Below are 20,100 nucleotides of genomic sequence, written 5' to 3'. Positions count from 1 at the left end.
TGACTAAGTTTCTCTTGAGAATCTCCTCATGTCTCTTGAACCTGCTCACCAAAAATTAGGAGCAGAAATGCATAGAGACTGTGGGTTTCTGCTGGTAAGAGAAAAGCACAAGTCAGAAAACCCAAGTAAAAACCAAACTGTTCAAACTTTCCAGAAATGATACCTCCAAAACCTTTTATATCTACAGAGGGGTCCTTTTAAGAAGATGACATGTTCTATCCACAGACTGAGCCTAACCACCTTAAGACCAGAAGAGCAGTGGAAGAGTGAACAGTACACCAGAAAAAAAGGGTAGAATGTAAGTGCATGTAAGATAAATGTAACTGTATTATTACCACTATAGGGATTTTTTTCTCTGTGTAGAAGTATTCTTTTCCTGTAACAATTAGATCTGGACTAATAATGACTTTGGGACTAGACTGTAAAGATTTTGGTTATTCAACTGAATATTCAATTGTTCAGTTTACAATACAGTAAGGTTTGACTTTATTACAAAGTGTTTTCTCTTTTTTCATTAACAAGGTCGAGTGCAACACTGGTACTTAATTAACAGCTTTTTCAGTGTTCAACCTGTTTGTCATTTAGGCCCATTCCTCCTTGCCAACCAGTGCATTTAATATGGACCCCTTTTATGGTAAAACCATTTATATTCCATTTAAATGTTTTTTCTTCTAGGCAACAGCAACTCAATTCCTTTGGCCTTTGAGAGTCACACTAGCAAACTAATTCATTCAGCTTAGGCTCCTTTTATATTCAAATTTTTTCAAATTTCTATTTTATGTTTTTTCTTGTAGAAAAAGACACCTCAACTCCTCTGGCCTTTCTTGATAGTAGAGGTGAAAAAATTCCACATTCTTCTTGAATTGTTGTGGTCAGATGGGGGTATTTAAGGTTGTAGCCTTTCAGGGCTGAGCGACACAAATTTTATTGCTTTTTATTGTTTACAGAAAATACTCTAGCTGATTATTCTGTTTGTTTGTTTTTTCTGCCATACTGTTGCCCAGCAATCATTTCCCCATCCTGTGCCTGTTCTCAGCACTGAGCTCCATGTTTATATCCACACCCACTTCTCCAACTCTCTCCCAATTCATAAAGATCATTTTGAACTCCAGTCCTGCCCTTGTACATCTTTGGGTCATCTGCAGAATCAATAAGCTCACTTTACATCTCTTCATTCAAATAGAGAACAATTCCAGATGATCTGCTGGAGACAGGGTACAACAAAAGGCTTGTCATCAAGTTCATTTCCACTTGTGTGGGATCAAACCATGATCAACAGTGAAGTTACACACTATAAAATGGAGCAAGTAAACCATGAAAAATAATTTATTGCACTAATCATCAGCAGTCAGTAACCTTGGTTTTATGTTCAGAGATAAAAGATTACAAGCATGGCTTATATGGGCAAATGTTTTGTGAGCTGTTCTTTTAACAGTCTCAGCTAAAACCATCAACACGAGTTCCAAGTGACAACTCTCGTGTACAAGCTAAACATGACAAGCCACCACCTTCTCTTTCCATCTCAGACAGGACACAGCTACTTTGTCTCACAAAAGAAGCATTCACCAGATGAATAAAGGCACCAGGTGCTGTACCATGAGACACCTAAAGCATCCCAGTCAGTACCAGTATTCCAGCATCACCTGTAGTTCTGGTCCCAGACACTTCTTGTATGTTCAAAGGCATCCAAAACAAGCACTTGGTGTTACCTCTGACATTTACATTTTGTCATTAAAATCAACATTAGTGCTTCTCCAACTGGATCCTCTAACATCTTCTTTTCCTCTTGGGGAGAGACACTTCTGAAATGATATAGAGAGAGGGGTTTTTTTTAAAAGCTTTTCAATCTGTCCTCCCTCATGCAAATTGTTCAAAGAGAATTCATTTTATCTAGCAGTGGAAATTAATTAGATGAGCTCTTGAGATCCCCCCCCCAATTCCTCTACCAATGTTCTTTTTAATTATTAAAAAAAAAACTTTCTAGATTCTACAGCAAACTATCATTCAAAATATCAATTAAAATTCCATTGATGAATACTGTACTTCAAAACTTATTCAGTCTTGAGAGCTCTCTGCTCCTCATGAACCCACTTTGAGACTTTGCTATGAAGTTGACAGATGGAATACTCACAAAAATTAAGCACAAAGTATCTGAAGAGACTGCTTATGGGTATTTTTAATGCTTTAGAATTTACTGGAAAATTCTGAGAAATGCAGGATGTCCCTGATTTAGAAAGAAACCTTTTGTCCACAACAAGTGGACAAGTGAAGGAAAAGTAAATAAAGTACAATATTAAAAGCACCACTAAGTCTTCAATATGATCATTTAAAATTGAATGAATTCTGACAACTAAAAGTGATTAGTCTAGAACTAAAAGTGATCAGAGAATGTAAAGTCCCTTCAGCACTACAAGATGCTCTTTTGAATTTAAAAAGAGCAAATATAAACATGCTACCTCATCACAAATGTATTTTAATAGTTATTATGCTCACTTGTACAAAATATCCTTCCATTACATACAATTTTGGATAGTAAATTAACTCAAAAAGATACACTCCTCACGCTCATCTATGTCATTAAAGCTTTCCAGAAGTTGTACTTAACCCTTTACTCCCCCTTTTTAAGCAACCTAATTAAATCCTCCTCTTTCAGGTTAAGAACCAGTACCTCTGGTCTACCAGGTCTGCCTTCCACTGTGTAAGCAAGACCCATCAGCCTTAGAGTTGCTAGGACTGCCAGTGGAAATCTTGCCTTTGGCTGGCCAGCTCCTCCCCCAGGAGCATTTCCTGTGTTTGAGACATGGCAGCCAAGCAGTTCCCTGGGCTCTTCCCTGAGCACAGCTAAATAAGGTGCCTCTGGATAAAGAGGATGCAATTTTCTTTGTACTGTGCCTGTTCCATGGTGCTTAAGTTCTCCTCAAGCAACAGAGAACAGACCCTGAAGCTTCTGAGTTGCAGAGCAGTCCAAGATCATCCAGCAGCTCAATCTGATGCTTCTGTAGAGCAACTCCAGCTTTGAGCAATCTGCTTTATCACTGCTTCCAAATTAAAATTACATTATTTCCAGCAACCTGAGTCATCCACTCCTCCGCTGCAGTTCTGAGTCCTCCCTCAACGATGTCAGACAACTTCCAGTACAGCAGAGGATGCTATTACTGTACGTGTGTACTGGAACTCAATCTCTGAAACATTGTCCAGCTGAAACTAGGGCTAGAGGGGAACCTTCTGTGTCCCCTCAACGGAAGTGAAGGCAGCAAGGGCTGTTCTTACCTCATCTTACCTCCCAGATCTACTAAAACAAGCATCTTCTGTAAGTGGGTGAGTGACCAAAAAAAAAAAAAAATCACTTTTCCCTACACAAGGGAACTCTCCAAGCCGGATTTGTATTACAGAAGAGTGAGATTCCTTTTAACTGGACCAATTTTAACTCTGAACACACTGCAACAAAATAGTGCAGAAAGACATGACTCTGTATTTTGCCACGGTGTGCTCTTAAGAAAGCTCCAAATCAAAGTTTTAATTTCCTTACAACAATTAACAGGCTGAAAACTAATCTTAGCCTTTTCAAGGCAACAAGGTATGATCTGAAATATCAGCTTCAGTTTCAGAAAAATACAGCAGAGAGCTATTAAAAAACAAGCCACTAGTTTGTTAGAATTCCAGTTGTTGTACCTTCTTCATCTGAGTTCTCCTCTATGATTACTGGCATCCCAACGTGCCGAGTAACAGTTTCCTCTGCCACTTCCATTTCACCTGCAGACAGATTTTGAGGAAAAACTTTTTGTCAGCTTTTTTTTTTTTTTTTTGCTTCTACATCCCTGGTCCAGCAGCTGAAAGACTGTTCACTTGCTGCTCTCTTCACATCCTAGTCAGATGCTGTAGAGAAACCTACATTTCACAGCACCTTCAGAATGGCTCACTAAAGAAATCTCCAATAACAAGTGATTAACACTACCAATTTAAAACAAATTAATCAGCAACTCAGTCCAGTGTGATAATTCAAAGTGCCCTTATTCCTCCTCAACACTTCATCTACCCTTTTAAAGTCGAGCAAAGGCAACACTGCCTAATGCTCATCTCTGAAGAGGGGTTAATTTTGTCAGTGACCTTTTTTCTAGCAGAAGCAAGTCAGAAAACAGAGCTTGGAACTTTGAAATTAGATTCCTGTCTTCGAAATAAAGATAATTCAAAACTATTTCGCTGTTTTATTCCACTTAACAAATAACGAGTAAACAAAAATCTTAGATGGCAAAGCAACTTCTATAATTTTAAAAGCTGGATATCAGAAAGACAATTCCCTCAGGAAAAGTAATTTCCCATGTGTTCCACTGACCCACAGCTGCCTCTGCTAGCACAACAATGGACAAAATTTTGCAGTCTCTCCAGGTTCATGGATGCAATGGAGAAATACCTCTGACTTCTGGAGAATCTCCTCTCCTTGCTGGCTGTGGTCTCCTACTGGTTTTTCTACTTCGGCTCGGAGACTTCCCCGATTCAGAAGATTCTAACCTCACTTGACGGTGTCTTCTGGATTTGGAAGCCTAGAACCCAAACATACGAATGACACAAAGATACAGATATTGCTGTATGTCACTTAAAAACCAGCAAGGACCAAAGCACCAACTTCCATGTGAGGGTGGAGAAGGGATAGAAGGGGAGAGAAAGAGGGAGGGAGGATTCTCACTAGTTGCTGTTCTTCAGTTTTAACAGGGCAAGGCCCTTTTTTGATTTAATGGGTGTATAACTTAAAATGCAGATAATGAAACACTCATTAATTCCCAAACCATCCTCTGTTGCTACCAAACTACACTAGGTCACTGCTGCACTGTAAAGCCTCCTTACCATCATATTTTACTTAGATGCCTACAAAACACTATCACTATTCATTAAAGTCTGGACTGCTGTTCAATCCAGAGCTCTGTTTCATTTAATAACACATTTTTCAATATGAGATTTTAATAAACAGAGGAAGTTGCAATGTTTCTCCTAGGCCTGCTAAAAAATGCCAAATCAACAATTTATTTTAAAGTAGCAGTTATTCAAACAGTGTTTCCAAGAACTTGCAACTGACTTTAAACTCCCAAGTTCCATTTTCACAAGCACCTTCTGAGATTCCAGTATCTAAGATCCAAGGAATCTGAGCAATTAAACCCGCAAGTGTTTTTATTCCATCTCCTTAAAATTCCATCTACTTAAACAGTGCATAGACATTAAAAGATATCTTGTAAATGAAAATCCCCCAAGCACAGGCCTTATCTGCACTCTTCCATAAACCTAAAAAGAATAATAAGAGCCTCGAGTTTCCCCAGTGTGTCAGGAAAACCAGAACATTCAAAGGTTGAATTACAGAGTGCAATTTTAACTCGTTCCTTTCTGACCCAGCATTTACATTAAAGTGGTACTTAAAACTGTCCTATAAAAATAAATACATCCCTATCATCGAATTTCATACCTACCTCAGCAACTGCAGAGTAAGACCTGTATTTGATTCTGGCCAGGGCACTTGCTCTTTCAGAACCCTGCAAAGAAACAAGAGTCCAGTCACCCAAAATTTTCTTATTCTCTCATGGCAGTACTGAAATGCAATATCATATCAGACAATCACTTGAGCAATATCTCACTACAGCTGTAACTCTAGAATTAGTTTTACATAATTACAATGCTGCCAAACTGTTACTTAAAGAAAAAAAAGTTAAAATTCCATTAAAAAGGCGGAGCATAATTTTTGTTGCCTTCACTGTTACAAAGCCCAGGAGGAGAAAATCAAATTTGAAACTTCACATCTTAATCAAATTCAAAGTGGAAATAAGCAGACAAGTATAACATGAGACAATTTTGGAGCATAAAAAAATGAATATTGCAAATTTAGTTGAAATTCCAGGAGGAAGCATTAAGGAGTTTAGCTCGGAAAATACAGCTCTTTTCCTTCCTTATCTGAGAGAGACTTTTTATTATGAGCATTTAAGAGCTATGGTAGCAATAAATGCTCACAAGCTCATCAGAAAACATTGTGATTTAAAATCAAAACCAAACAAGCAAACAAGAAAAACCAACCAGCCCCACCAGCTGTCCTTAGAACTTACTATGACACTATCAAGCCTTGACCTACACTGCTTAGCCTGTGATCTGAAGTCAAAAAATGAACAGATTCAGCCTGTGCAACACAGCAAACTAGTTGAGCTTTCTTACCTCTGATTGCAGCAAAGTCTCATCTTTCTTTTTATTTTCTGTTTCATCAGTTTCTTTAGCATTTAGGAATAATTTCTGGGTGGGAAAAAAAATATTTTTCTTTAAACATCTGTCATACACAAGGCAGCTAAAATACAAGAACTGTAAAAACCAAAACAATTATTTACACACATGCACGTTTTCTTCATCGATCTTACACTGTGGCCTTCCTTTAATCCAAGAATAAGTGTTACAGAGGTATTTCATGAGGTCAGTCTAACACTGCCCATGAGTCACACCTTCAGGGATTCCCTCTCAGCAATGGTTATGGTGCCACAGAGGCAGCACCATGTACAAGTCCTTTCCTCCACACCACACCTCTGCCTCAGGTTTTACACATTCCACGTCTCCAGTGTTAAGTTCCTTCTACTTCAGTCTGAGATTTACAAGTTCAGAGGTAATCACACCAAGAAAGCCAGTTCTGACATGTTCACATAACCTGCTAAGTTGCCACAGCACAATAGTTGATATCACCCACCATTCTGTTCTGCTGCCATTCCTGATGTTCCAAGGTTATGTCTTTAAGAGTGACTACAAAGTCATCTTTTATCAAGCTCAGGGCCTTGTCTGGCTGGGATTTGTCAGCTGAAATGGCACACTTCATTTTCTGATAGTGGTCATGAATATTCATCAGTTCCTAAAACAGATTTCAAAAAAGAGTCTTTTCGAGAAAAAAAAAATTATTCCAGCAATAAGGCAATATCAGTCCTCAATGTACAAAACCAGGGCTACACAAACCATCCAAACTGAACCAGGAAGAGTGATAGAAACAGATTCTGTTTAGATCAGTTGAGTTTTAGGGAGCCAAGTAATCCTGCTACCTAGCACTGACCCATCAAATAAGCAAAAGAAGAAAGAGTATTTTGCATTATTTAAACTAAGAAGGTTACTCAGGATCAGTATTCACAGAGGTTTCATTCTGATATGATGGTTTATTTTCATCTCTTCGGAGGAAGCATTTTACTTCACACACAGATTTTTGTAACACTGTATTCAACCTTCCTGATGATACACATTTGCCAGCCAACACAAGAACCTATACCTGGCTTGAATTACTGCATTTTTAATAAAATTTATTATATATTACACAAAACCAAGTTTTGAAAAGGAGAAATGAAGGTTAGAGAAGCCTATGAACTTTCAGGATAGGTAAATTCATATTACCACAAGTATCAAGTCTCCAACTGCAACCTGCAGACATATCAAACCAAACATGCTTCCCCCCCATTTTCCATTTTTCTTTAAGTGACAATTAACCATTTACACCCTTCCCCTTCTACACCTTACCAAGGCAAACCCACAAAACATTAGAGCATATTTCAGTATTGAAAAAAGGTACCACAATTCTGCCGAACTAAATGCCACATTTCTGAGTGTTCAGTAAAATTACAGGCTATTACCCTAGTCTGCATTCCATAAGAGACTTAAAAAGGACAAGACTGTGCTGATTAGAGAAGTTACAGCTCTTGGACAGCAGCAGAATTAAAACAAAAGAAACCCCCGTGGTTAATCTGTAGTTTAAAAGTTACTGTACCTCCAATACATCATTAGTGATGAGGCTGTTTACTCTGTTACTTGGGTCCTTAAACTCTTCTTTAAATTCATTTTCCTCAATCTTCTTCTTAGTTCTGTAGTTCAGCTAAAGCAAGAGACAATGTTTGTAACCTAAAAGCAAACTTAAAATGGCACCTCCTCTTGAGAATTCCTACTGAATATCCAACAGTCAGGAGATGCTGAAAGGCATAAAACCATTTCGACAGCAACAGCACAGAGCTTTGCTATCACAGTGCTCAGAGTCAGCACTTCTCACAAATTATTCCCTAGACAAGAATTTAAGTGCTGTTGAACTGTTAGCCACTGAAAGATAGGGATATTTTATTTTAAAATGTAAGTCTTCAATGTAGTAACTCACTAGCTTTGGCATTGCTGTGAAATGGAATGCTCTGGCAAGTCGCAGTTTCCTGAAGATATATGCTGCATCGTAATGCTGGGAGTCTATCAGATCCTGCTGAAATTTCTGGATTTCAGGCCAGTCCTTGAGGGCAATTCTGATCTGCATATTTCAACAAACAAAAATTAATTCAGCTGGCTACTGCGATCACGTTCTACTACAGACAATACTTGGACGTGTAGGGTGTAGCATGTCACATGACCACAGAACTACAGAAGGATCCTATAACTTTTGTTACTACTATCAACACTTTATGCAGATGAGCTCATTATGCTGTTGGGTTAAATCTTCTCACTACGGCTTTCTTTGACAGTGACGTGGAACACAAGTCCTTTCTGACATTTGAAAACATTAATTCTTCACATTCTGAAGAATTCTGTGAAATAGTCTACAACAAGGAGACTCCATTCACTAGTGATCAGGAAACTACTTGTACCAGGATGTGCTGCCAGTGAAATGCTCATAAAAGTATCATTCCTTTACTTTTTCCTTTCTCTCCTGTCACATCTACTCTGCCACCTCATCTTCTCTCTACCCAAGTTAACTTCCTTGATAACTCATGTACTCTCTTACAGTTGCTCTATAAGCAGTGGCTTTAAAATTGCCTAAATTTGTTTCTATAAAAGGCAGTAATTTCTCTGAGCTCAAGATATGAGACATCATGGCATCATTGTAGACTACTCCAAATGCAGTTTGTTATTTAAAGAATTTGGACTCCTCTGTGCATATGCACACAACACACATCACACAGTTCCCAAGTAAACCCCTTCTCCTTGCACTGAGTTTCCAACTCCTTTAGATACTGGTCTCTGATCCTAAAGGCAGCCAGGAGGCAGGTCATTCAGGCATGCACCCTCCCAACCTATTTATGAATTTCACTTCTGGTTAATGGGAACTGGACATAATTCAGCCACTATTCATTCTGTTGGAATTCTAAAGACTAACTGAGGGTACAATGTAGCTCACCCTACAGCTGATGAGCACATTGTCTGTCCCTACCTTTTCCAATGGGACCATCTGGTTTGAAGTACTTTTATTTTAAGAAAACGAGAGGAAATGCCCTAAACATTTATGATGACAGAGTAGACAGCAGTATACCACACATCTTACATCTGGTATCTGCTGAGAATAGAACCTCAAGAACAATTACCTTTTGTTTTGGCTGACAAAGCTGGGTATTATAGAGCCCATACAAAAGGTACAGAGCACCAACTCGGATCTGGAAGGCATATGGGGGCAAGAAGTACTGCTGGGCCAGTTCTAAAGTCTTCTTTGTGAGCTTGTTCCTCTCCAAGGCTCTCATTCTGCCACTAAAGCAAACAAACAAACAAACAAACAAAAAAAGCAGTATGTTAAAGCAAGTAAATATAAAACTGCAGGCTTTACAAAATCCATAATGCAGAAACAAGCCTTAGGTATTTTAATTGTATAGAATCATTGAATGTTCTGAGTTGAGAGGGACCCATAAGGATCATCGAGTCCAACTCCTGCCCCTGCACAGGACATCCCCAAGATCACAACATGGGCATATGGTCATAGGGCCCAAGTCCTGGGGAGCCTTCAAGGACAGCCAGACCTTAAGCTTTCACATATTAAATTCTCTGTATTAAATTATGCTCAAAGCAAAAAATGCAATGTCCTTCAGTCACGTTTTTTAACCTCATGAGAACTGCATCCAGCTCCCGGAGGAGTCAGCTCTCACATCACACGCATTACTAATGCACGAAATAGATTGAACTAATAACTGTTTTCCAGTATTAGACAGGGACCGACGCACCCCGCCATTCACTCAGACCCCAGGCAGGCAAACCTCTCCCAGAGTTAGGTAGGCCTGAGGGGGAACACGGCTCACCCACACCCCCCTTTACGGCGGGGGAAGCCCAGCAGCGGGGGGCTGCGGGCTTTGGGAGGGGACGGGGGGATGCGGGAGGATGCGGGGGGATGCAGGGGGGCGGCATCACTCACTAGAACACCGTGTGGAAGCGGCGCTCCCGCCACAGCTCGGCGAAGCGCTCGAAGCGGACGGTGTCGGCCTGCTGGAAGGCGCCGAGCAGCTCCTCGCAGTCCGCCTGCAGCCCCGGCACGGCGCTCATCCCGCCGCCGCCACCGCGCTCACCCCGCCGCGCTCATCCCATCGCGCCCATCCCGCCGCCCCACACCATTCCCGCACATCCGCTCCACGACATCCCAGCGGCGCCTGCGCTGCGCCTGCGCACCGCCCGTGCCGGGAGGAGCCGGGAAGTACCGGGAGGAGCCGCCGGAGCTGCTCCGGGAGGGAGCGGGGCTGGGGCAGTGGGGCTGCCCTGACCCCCCGCGCTCCCACGCGGTCCGGTCCCCGCGCCCCGTGTGGGGCGAGTCCCGTCGGTGCTGAGCGCTCTCTCCCCCCGCCCCGGCCTCTGCCCCGCTCGCCCCCGCCGTGGAGGGTGAGCCCGGTCCGCAGGCACAAAACCCCTCCGAGCAGCGCATCCCTGGACGCTCCCGGGGAGCAGGAGATGGTTCGGGCGGGAGGGAGCGGCGGAGGGTCCGCTCGGGCAGGCGCTGCTGTACCACAGCCCCGGGGACCCCGGGGATGCTCCTGAGCCGCGGGGCTTCAGCGCCTCCCGTTTCAGTCCCCGCAGGAGCCCCCAACACCGAGCCCGGCGGGCTGCGACCCGACGGGCTCGGGAGCAGCGGGTTCCCCACGGAAAAGGCTCCCGGAGCCGCGGTGCCGTGGGGACGTGACTCGCCGCCACGCTCCGGCCGGCGGTGCCCGCCAAGGGCCACCGGTCCCTGCGCTGCCCCCCCGCCACCCCCCGGCTCTCGGGCGGGGGGATGCTCGGCGGCCGCCCCCTCCCAAAACCCCTCCGGGGAGCGGGGCCCGGCGGCTGCGGGAAAGCCCCGTTTCCACCTGAGCGAGCGCGACAGGCAGAGGGGACGAGCCGGCTGCCGCCCCCCCGAGCGGAGGGATGTGATGCCGTGCCCTGCCCTGCCGTGCCGTGCCGGGCGCTCCCCGCATGCACGGCCACACGTAGGCGGCCGGGGCAGCGGGGCGGGCGGGGAGGGGGCCGCGGCTGCCGAGCCGCACGTAGGGTGGGTGGGTGCGGCCTCGCCGGCGGCGCGGAGCGGGCGGAGGGGGCTCCGCTGCCCGCGCTCCCCCGCGCACCGAGGGGCTGAGCGGACACTCAGAGGAGCCCCGGCGTCGGAGAGAGCCCCGAGCCTCCGTGAGTACGGACCCGGCGAGCAGCGGGCACTGCTCGGGCGGTGGTGGGGTGGCTCCTGCGGGAGCCGCGGTTGGTGCCCGGGATGCTCCGCAGCCCTCTGGAGGCTCCCAGGAGGGTTTTTAGGGACGAGGCTCGTGTTTCAAGGCGGCGTTGCGGTGATTGCCCCTGCGGTCGGGGCTGGGCTGCGGGCAGCCTGCGGGTTGTGGGAGCGGGGATGGGCAGCGGCACCTGCGCCGGGAGCGGTCCCCAGGCTTGGCAGGAGAGCATCCAAGTGCCTCTGCACCCTGAGGGCTACGGGGATGTGGTCTCGGCTGGTGGGAGATCGCCCCTGCGCAAGGGGATCCTTAACGGGTGAGAAACAGCATGTAGGGAAAGTGTGGAATAAGCATGGGATGGAGCGCGTTACGCGTGCGGTGCCTTTGGGATATTTAAAACCTGCAGGAGTTTTGCCCAGCGACCAGATTAAAAATTCACATTTCGCTTTCTCAAACAGCAAAATGACTGTTAAATTCTGCTGGCTGCGGTGCCGTGGTTTTTCCAGTTCACCATTAGCATCAACTAATTGATCCAAAGGTCGCTCCTTATGGCAGGGCACATCAAGCTGTCAGCTCCTACAGTGACAGGAGCTTCCACACAGTGCTTCAGGCACGCAAGCATATTTATTGTATGTCCCAAGAGGTTGCTGGAATCTAACCTTTAGCAGCCGTTTTTAGGAGACGAATGGCCATCGGGTGAACAGCTGTTGCCTGTGAGCACCACTGGTTGCCAATGTCATTGATTATAGGAACAGGAGCATTCACAGAGCTTTTGCATATGAACTGGACAGGTTTTATCAGCTGCAGGAGGAGAGCTGCACCTGCTGAGGTTTAGTTTGTGGGGGGTTTTTGGTGGGTTTTTTTGGGGTTTTTTTGTTTTTTTTTTTTTTTTTTTGTGGGTTTTTTTTTTTTTGGTTGGTTGTTTTTTTTTATTCCCGAAAAGGCATTTTCATCTTATCATTTGGATTCACGTTTAGGGATGTAGGGAAGTGACCTCCTTCATCCAGTACATGACCCTGACTTCAACAGATTGTACTGATTTTAGAACAGAATGACAGCACTGTTGGGAAAACAGATATAATGTGCTCCCCCCTCAGTGGACTTAAGGATTCAAAGCACAAGTAAGTTAAAATTGACACATCGTGGAGTGAGTTCATCCTTACACACAGCTCAAGCCAAGCCCTGTTTAGGTACAGGAGTTACCCTTAATTTGATGGGAGCAGAGGAGCCTGGCTCTGGAGTGATGCTGAATTTGTAAAGCTTGAGTGTGTTTTCTGATTTTTGTATTTTAAGCACGCAGTGAGTGGGGTGATTTCTCGGGGATGGTGTTTCAAGAAACACTATATGGAATTTTTACTTTTTTTCCTAAGGCAGCTGGGGCTGTGTGTTGTCACACTTTGATCGTGTCAGATGATGCAAGATGTAGTGAGGATGAGGCTATTGTGCCCATGTTAACATGTGCTAAGTCTTCCCTTGCAGAAAGTTTGGGTACAGTGTAAAGAATGAAAATGCAGAGGAATAAAACCAAGTAACGGGGTCTCTTAGTGTAATTCCCCTTATGTGGTATAGAAAGTTAAATACAGTATCAATACAGTATCAATACTCTTTTTCATAAACTGTGTGTTTTCAGTGCTCCTTCAGATTTTTCATTACTACATTTCAATTCTTAATTGATGCCTTCCAAACTAAAGAAAAAAATTTTTAAAAACTTAGATGAGGTAAGGAAGAGTGTGCTGGTTACTGTATCTTCTTCATATTCTTATTTAATTCCTAAACAAAAGGGTAAAATCCTGTTTGACCTATTAATTCCTAGTTTCTAACTTGCAAGTTAAAAACTATTTATCCTGCATAGATATAAATAACGGGGTTTTACAGGTGTACATGGCACAAGACAATTCCTTTTTTTAATATCTTATATGTTGTATTAGAACACATTTTCAAATTGAAAACATGAAAATAAATCATATTTTAATCCATTTTCATGAAAATAAATCATAGATATATTTTATTAAATAGCATATTCCAACTTCTGTATGTGCAAATACACTAATAACATAACAAGATCATACTCTACTGTGACAGCACTCGCACATGCCTTCTGCTTTCAGACTTGTCAACCAAGCAAAAGCATTGCAAAATCTTTTTAGTCTGTGCAGTAGGACGTGGTATTGATTTAACAGGACAGCAGGAGTCATAAGTCCTTGCCAAGTTATTTGCATGTACCAACAGCAGCTGAAATCACCTGTAGACACGATGGCGGATTCAAGAGGGTTTCTGTTTTGTTACTAAGGGTGTTCTTGATGTGATTACTCAAAGAGGTCTCATAAAACATTCTCTGGCTCCGTATCTGTTGCTTGCTCACTCGCTTGCTCTCTTTGGCTTTCCACAGGAAAACCTACACAATCCCTATATCCGACTTGTTAAATTGTATGTTTGGCCTCTTTTGTCTGCTTAATACAGGTGGGATAACCACCTAAGGTGAACAGGATTCAGCTTTTATATAAATATAATGTTTATATTATATTTAATATCAAATATATGAATGCTTTTGGGAAAGTGACCACATGTCTGTCTGGTGCCCAAGTTTCTGACAGCAGTCAGTAAGATCTCGAATCTGCAAGGAGTTTCAGTTATTTATGCACAGTGGTTATTTAGTTCACTTTAAGGTGGGCTGCCACCTCCATCTTTTACTGCAAGGAAACGGGATGAACAGAAGGATCACAGGTGTCACAAATTAGAAACAAACCCTCTCTTTTATTGAATTTTATACTGTTACACAATCAAAAAGAAATACAGTCACAAGTACGTCAAAATGTTTCAAGAGAAATATCAATTGCAATACGTTGTACTTGGTTCCAAAAAAGAATTCCATTAAAATATACCACTTCTTCATGAGAGAATACTGCTATTATTCACAAAATCTACTGTACTGTATAAATCCAGTAGCAAACTCTTTAACTTTTTGGTAACTTGTTCAAGGTAAACAGGGAAGCAGAAGGTAAATGACAACTCATTTCTAGAATTTGGATCAAAAATCACTATTCCTCCAGAATGGAGCTTTCCAGGGAGTCAAGTGCCTAATAGCTAATAGTATTTTTAATGAAAGCTGAATACTCAATCATGTGAATTCCTATGAAAAAATGGCCTTCCTACAAAGTATTCCTGGCCTGTGAAGTGTTTATTTTCATGCTGAACAATTACAGTTTGAATAATGTGCTTAAGTGCAGTGACATTTGAGTGAGATGTGTGCTCTGCTCAGGAGCAGCTCATCAGTGGGAATGGGAACAGATGGCTGACCTGGGGCATGTCCAGCCTGGCTGACAGTGGCAGGATGCTCCCAGCTCCCACTGCAAAAGGTTTACTCAGCAGTGTAACAGCAGAGAACACTTGCCAACAGATACTGGTGGAACAACCCACAGTTCTGCCTTTAGCTACAATCATTTAGCCGTTTAATTAAAGAGCTCTTTAAATAATGAAAAATTACTATTAAATATGCAATAGTTTAACCTGTAATCACCGGACTTTTTTGACCCTACAGTTGTATTTCGTTGCAAGCAGAGCTGATAATTTCATCCAAAATAAGCTCTGAAGTCTTTAAATTGTCACTAGTGTTATGTGTAAATTGTTCTTTTTGGCCCTAATCTGTGATTCTTTAATTCAGTATTACTTTGTGAGACTTTAATGTGCGTACACAGACACTGAAGGAAGGAAACTTAATAGTAAGTTGCTTCCATTTCACTCAGAGGTTTTCAAAGATCATCAAGGTCCAAGCCAGTTGCACCAGGTGAGAGGAAAGTATGTTGGAAAGGTGTATATTGGACTACAGGTGACCTTAATTTACCCAATATACTATACCAAAGATAAGTTACTGGAAAGCAGATTTAAGTGACTTCTGGGAAGCCACAGTTGCTACTGCAACTATGTTTGGGTAAAGGAATGAACAATATCATCATAAATACTAGTTTAAAAATTCCTTTACCTTTTAGCAAAATCATCACTGTTGATGATTAAAACATCAGTTAGAATTCATATTTAAAAAGAATAATTGTGCTGTGCCCTGAAGAAACCCTGGTTTGACTATTGCTGTAGTCAGGAAAACCTGACAGGAAGCTAACTTTGTTATTCTCCTCAGTTTATCATTTCCACATAATCTAGCATGTTCTATATGCAGGAGGAAACACTGTATTTACCCACAGTTTCTTCTTAACTTCTAATGGCAAAGGATAAATCATAGAACCACAGAATGGTCTGGGTGGGAAGGGATCTTAAAACCCACTTAGTTCCAAGCCCGTGCCATAGGCAGGGGCACCTTCCACTAGACCAGGTTGCTCCAAGCCCTGTTCAACCTGACCTTGGACAATACCAGTGATGGGGCACCCACAGCTTCCTTGGGAAACCTGTGCCTGTACCTCACCACCCTTGTGGTCATGAATTTCCTCCTAATTTCTAACATAGTGCCTCTACATTTAAAAAAGGCAGCAAGGCAGTAAAGAAAGTATTCAAAATCAATAAAAAAACATTAAGGAAGCAATTTATTCTAGAAGCTTGTCCTCCAAAGTACGTTTAGAATCAGGCTGTGTATTCCTGGAGTCTAAGGGGGAAAAAAAAAGGTAGTTTAACAGGGAAAAAAAAAAGCTAGTAAAACAGAAACAAACAAACAAAAACCAGCAACTGAAAGGTGTACTTCTAGCTTTGCAAACTGGCATCTGCATTTACCAAAGCTCATGCAAGGCCAGAGCAATTACTATTACTTTTCCATGCCTTCTTCATTGTCTCTAGGAGGTCTGGTAAGTTTTTGTTAGGTTGTTTTTTTTTTCCCTAGAGTAAATCAAAACAGCTAGTGCAGTTCATCCCAGTAAACAAAATGCTGTGCCTTGTTACTATGCATAGTAAAAATAAAAAACTCGAGAGTTGAAAAGATTCTGGCTCTCTTAAATCCACAGCTGCTGTCACTAAAATCAGAGATGATCAAGGCAAGGTTTGATGGGATTCTGAACATCTTGGTCTAGTGGAAGGTGTCCCTGTCCATGACAGTACTGTTGGAATGAGGTTATCTTTAAGGTCCCTTCCAAGCTACACCATTCTGTGATTCCAGCAGGCTCACAACCACAGATCACGTGGGTCACTTCAGTTTTCCTCCTCTTTTTAGCATGGACTTTTCTCTATGAAAACTTAACTGCCCTTTTAAAGTACACTGAAGAGGAACTGACAGATCCAAACAGGTCAGGTTCCTCCAAAATACGGTCAAGAGGGCAGCAGAACACCATCAAGCAGGATGGTGTGGCATTTCCCTTGGGAGATGCAAAGGGATAACCCAATGGGGGCAGTACAAAAAGCAGAACCCAGCTGCACTTCTCACCTGCCTGCAAGACCCTCCCCACTATCTCTCCACAGGATCACGTCAATCCATGCAGAGCTAGGCAGGAGGGATGCCCCAACAGCGGGGGCTTTAGCTGACTTCACTCTTTAAACCTTTTAACTGCTGACAGAGAAAGAAATGCCATGGAAAGAATGCCAGCCCCGAGACCTTGCACACCAGGCAGGCGGGAGCTCTGCTGCTTTCAGCCAGAGAACTTTGTAAGCTGTATAGGCTGCATTAAAAATCTTTACTATTCAGTGGCAGGTGTATACAGTGAAAACGTTCTCTGCACGAAGCTTCAGCTCCAGCTGAGTGCCCCTGCCCACTTTATCCTCTCTGTGCAACTTCTACGCAAAACTGTGACAAGTGTGTAACCACCTGCTGCCAATGCCTTATCTTGCTCATAGTGTCCTTTTGGCTTAATACAGTTGTGGCAGTTTGGATAGTGCATCTTTCAGTGAAACAGTCATTTTAGAGAACAAGTTAAGCTTATGCACTATTATACTGATTGCACTATTATACTGATTTCAAAGCAGTGCAATGAAACCAAAGTTTACAGCGTTAAACCAAAGTGATTCCTGTGAGACTCCACAGTTGATTACTTACAGAGAGATAAGGGGTTTTTTTAAATAGTTTGGAGAATGCACAGAATATCTTGACCATATTTACACAATACAGGGTTATACCAGTAGCATCATGTTTTATGACACCAAACTAAGAAAAGTCACTGAGTCGACAGGACAAGAATGTAGAACAAGTTTTATCAAGTACCAGCTTAAATTTTCAATCACGGAGTTTTGTGATAAAAACCCATCTTAGATCGACCGCTCCCGTGAATTTGATTTTTTCCTGCTTTCCTGTGTTACCTTGATAAAGCTTCCAGAGACAAGCCTTTAAGCTGTTCGTAAAGGTGAACCTTTCTGCTCTAAAGTAACACAAATATGCTGCCTCCTCACTTTCAGGTTTGCTCACTGGTGTGATAACAGACTGAGAAGTGTAACGTCTTTGGCGAGTGGTAGTACAACACTGTCTAGGAGCACTGAATAGGCTCAAATAATTAACGCAGAGATGTTACAATCAAAACAAGGAAGCAGTGATTTCCAATCAACTCTAAGTTAAAAAGGGAACACGGATGAACAATAACCACTAACAAAAATATAAATTATCTCATTTCTCTCAGATAACACACTCCCCAAGGGGGCCTGGTCCACATATAGTTTATTGATGTAAGAAAACAATACAGTTAGTGTTAGATCCAACCACAAAGAGCAAAAGAATGAGTGAATGAAGGTTTTGTACAGTACATATAGGAAAATAAGATGTTTGTGACAACTATATATTTCTAAATAAAAAGGCTTCTAAATATATTCAAGTTATTGAAATCTACATGAAAACATATGGATGTTAATAGCAACAAGGTGCATAAAACCAAAACATCAAAATATTGAGCAACTCAATGTTGTACTAGATAAAAGTTTGCTAACAATGCAAGATGTTTTACAATCTGCTTGAAATATCACCTATACCACACAGGGTAAGCTGAACATTTAGATTTAAGATCATACACAATATTAGCATTAACTTCAACAACTACAGGCAGGGATTTTTTTTTTTTTTTTAAGCTGGCAAAGTGACTACTTTAAGAACATCAAACTTTCTCTAAATTGAGAACGTATCCAAATAAAATGCTGCTAGCCCTTTCCAGATAAACCCTTTCCTTTGACTAATTGACCACACTCATTGAAGTCAAAAGCGTAAGACAGCATTTAAGAACAATTTATATTACAACGTGACTAAAATAATGACATAATCCAGGTTTAAACATGTTTTCATAGGCAAACAAAAGATTCTTCTTAAAAACTAGTTTTTATAAATGCAGAATATATTGCATGAGGAACTGCTGGTATTTTTTAAGAAAATATATTGTGCGATTGTGGCTACAATGCACTGCTGCAAAGCATTGTTGTTTCTTATAAAAACTATTAAAATAAAAAACTTACTTGAACATAAAGAGTAAGAGAGCACAAGTCTTCCAACTACCTATGAAAAGCAGCATGGAAGTATTGCCAGTTTTTCCTGTGTTGACATTTTACTAATGGTAAGTTTTGGTGACCAACTCCCCAGCCAAAAAATAAATATTTTTTTTTAAAATTAGGTGCATATTTCAAAGCTGCTATTGCAAGTGTGTTTTAAATGTAATGGACTTAAAAGTGTATGTACCAAAGAATTATAAAAATGCACTATAGTTTGAGTTATTGTTACATAAAGAACATATTAAAAAGACTGTCAAAATAAGTAGAAAGGGGATCAAAACTGAACTAACTGAATTAGTGCAGTACTGTAGCCAGGCTTCTAAAATCAGATATAGAAAATATAAATAGACTGCTTTAGGTGATGATTCACCAGTGTCCAAAAAAGGAACAAGTTTTGTGAAAGCTCAGTTAACTTGATCCAGAGCTCTGAGCAGTTCTTCACCCTGTAGCAGGTTTCTGTTGCCTTGTATGGGAGCGTTTACTTCGCAGTCGTAACTCGTGAGTTGGGGGAGTCCACTCTCATCCATCGACTGCCCTAGAAGTTTACTTGCTATGTCTAAAGAGGGAGGGGAAGGAGAAAAAGTGCACTTTATTCACCATGCTTAACCTCTCCTCCAGAGCTGTTCTTAAGGAGCTAAGTTTGGATAGTTTTGGCCTGACTCAGTTCTCTTTCACACAGTCCCCTCCACCCCCGCTGCCTATTAAAGGAAGATACCAACCAGTTGATAGTAGAATGATTGTCTTTTGCTCCACTCCATTATGACCATTTGTTTTGCATCCCTTTACACGTTTCCAAGCAAGTGATGCATTTCCTCCACGGTCTCCTGTCTGCTGGAATAAAGACCCCTAGAAAGAAATAAAATGAATCTTCTTTATTGAATACTGTATCTTTCCATCCCTCCACATCCCTCTTCCAAATTAACAGTTCCCATCACTAGTTACTAATGTAGGCACTGATACAATTTAAAGTGGCCTTTGTTCAGAACTTGGGGAGAAATGTATTTACAAGTCCACTAACCTTGAAAATTACTTAAATGAAAACTGAATCAGATTTCCAGACCTTACTTCCCTTACAGAAAACAATTACTAAATCCTGGTTATCACCAGTTACCACAGTTGAGATTAGCGTGTACATGTACACATACACACCCATTTAATTAGCACTGCTCTGGTGTGAGTAAGCATCAGGTCTACACTGGAGTCTCTAATGGTTTTCTGCACTGGAATTAACAGTGTATAGACAGGAGATTCAGGAACCTCAGTGGGTCGATTCTATCTAAATTTAAGATGTGAA

The 20,100-nt window shown here is 41.9% G+C and overlaps 2 protein-coding genes across 3 annotated transcripts in view; both read right to left on the bottom strand.

The window, feature by feature from the left end:
* Positions 1-1,299: 1,299 nt before the first annotated feature.
* On the bottom strand, positions 1,300-10,346 carry SNAPC1 (small nuclear RNA activating complex polypeptide 1). Its single transcript, XM_017807689.1, has 10 exons — positions 10,145-10,346; positions 9,330-9,489; positions 8,141-8,281; positions 7,763-7,867; positions 6,707-6,865; positions 6,190-6,264; positions 5,457-5,519; positions 4,412-4,541; positions 3,673-3,753; positions 1,300-1,802 (listed from the first exon to the last, which is right to left on the bottom strand). Exons 1-10 carry the CDS (start codon positions 10,270-10,272, stop codon positions 1,768-1,770), a joined length of 1,077 nt encoding a protein of 358 aa, XP_017663178.1. The 5' UTR covers positions 10,273-10,346; the 3' UTR covers positions 1,300-1,767.
* Positions 10,347-14,148: 3,802 nt separating this feature from the next.
* Positions 14,149-20,100, bottom strand: part of HIF1A (hypoxia inducible factor 1 alpha subunit) — a 34,401-nt gene continuing 28,449 nt past the window's right edge. For both annotated transcript variants that reach the window (XR_001873605.1, XM_017807587.1), the window contains 2 exons: positions 19,526-19,652; positions 14,149-19,362 (listed from right to left, as the gene is read on the bottom strand). Coding sequence is in view for 1 of the 2 variants with exons in the window: in XM_017807587.1 (XP_017663076.1) it covers positions 19,211-19,362; positions 19,526-19,652 (279 nt within the window). In the remaining variant the exon portion in view is untranslated. The remainder of the gene's footprint in view (positions 19,363-19,525; positions 19,653-20,100) is intronic.

The sequence above is a fragment of the Lepidothrix coronata genome, unplaced genomic scaffold, assembly GCF_001604755.1.
Source record: "Lepidothrix coronata isolate B3197 unplaced genomic scaffold, Lepidothrix_coronata-1.0 Scaffold19, whole genome shotgun sequence".
NCBI classification, from domain to species: domain Eukaryota; kingdom Metazoa; phylum Chordata; class Aves; order Passeriformes; family Pipridae; genus Lepidothrix; species Lepidothrix coronata.
Note: the sequence above shows the minus strand (reverse complement) of the source record. Positions and strands in the feature narration are given on the sequence as shown.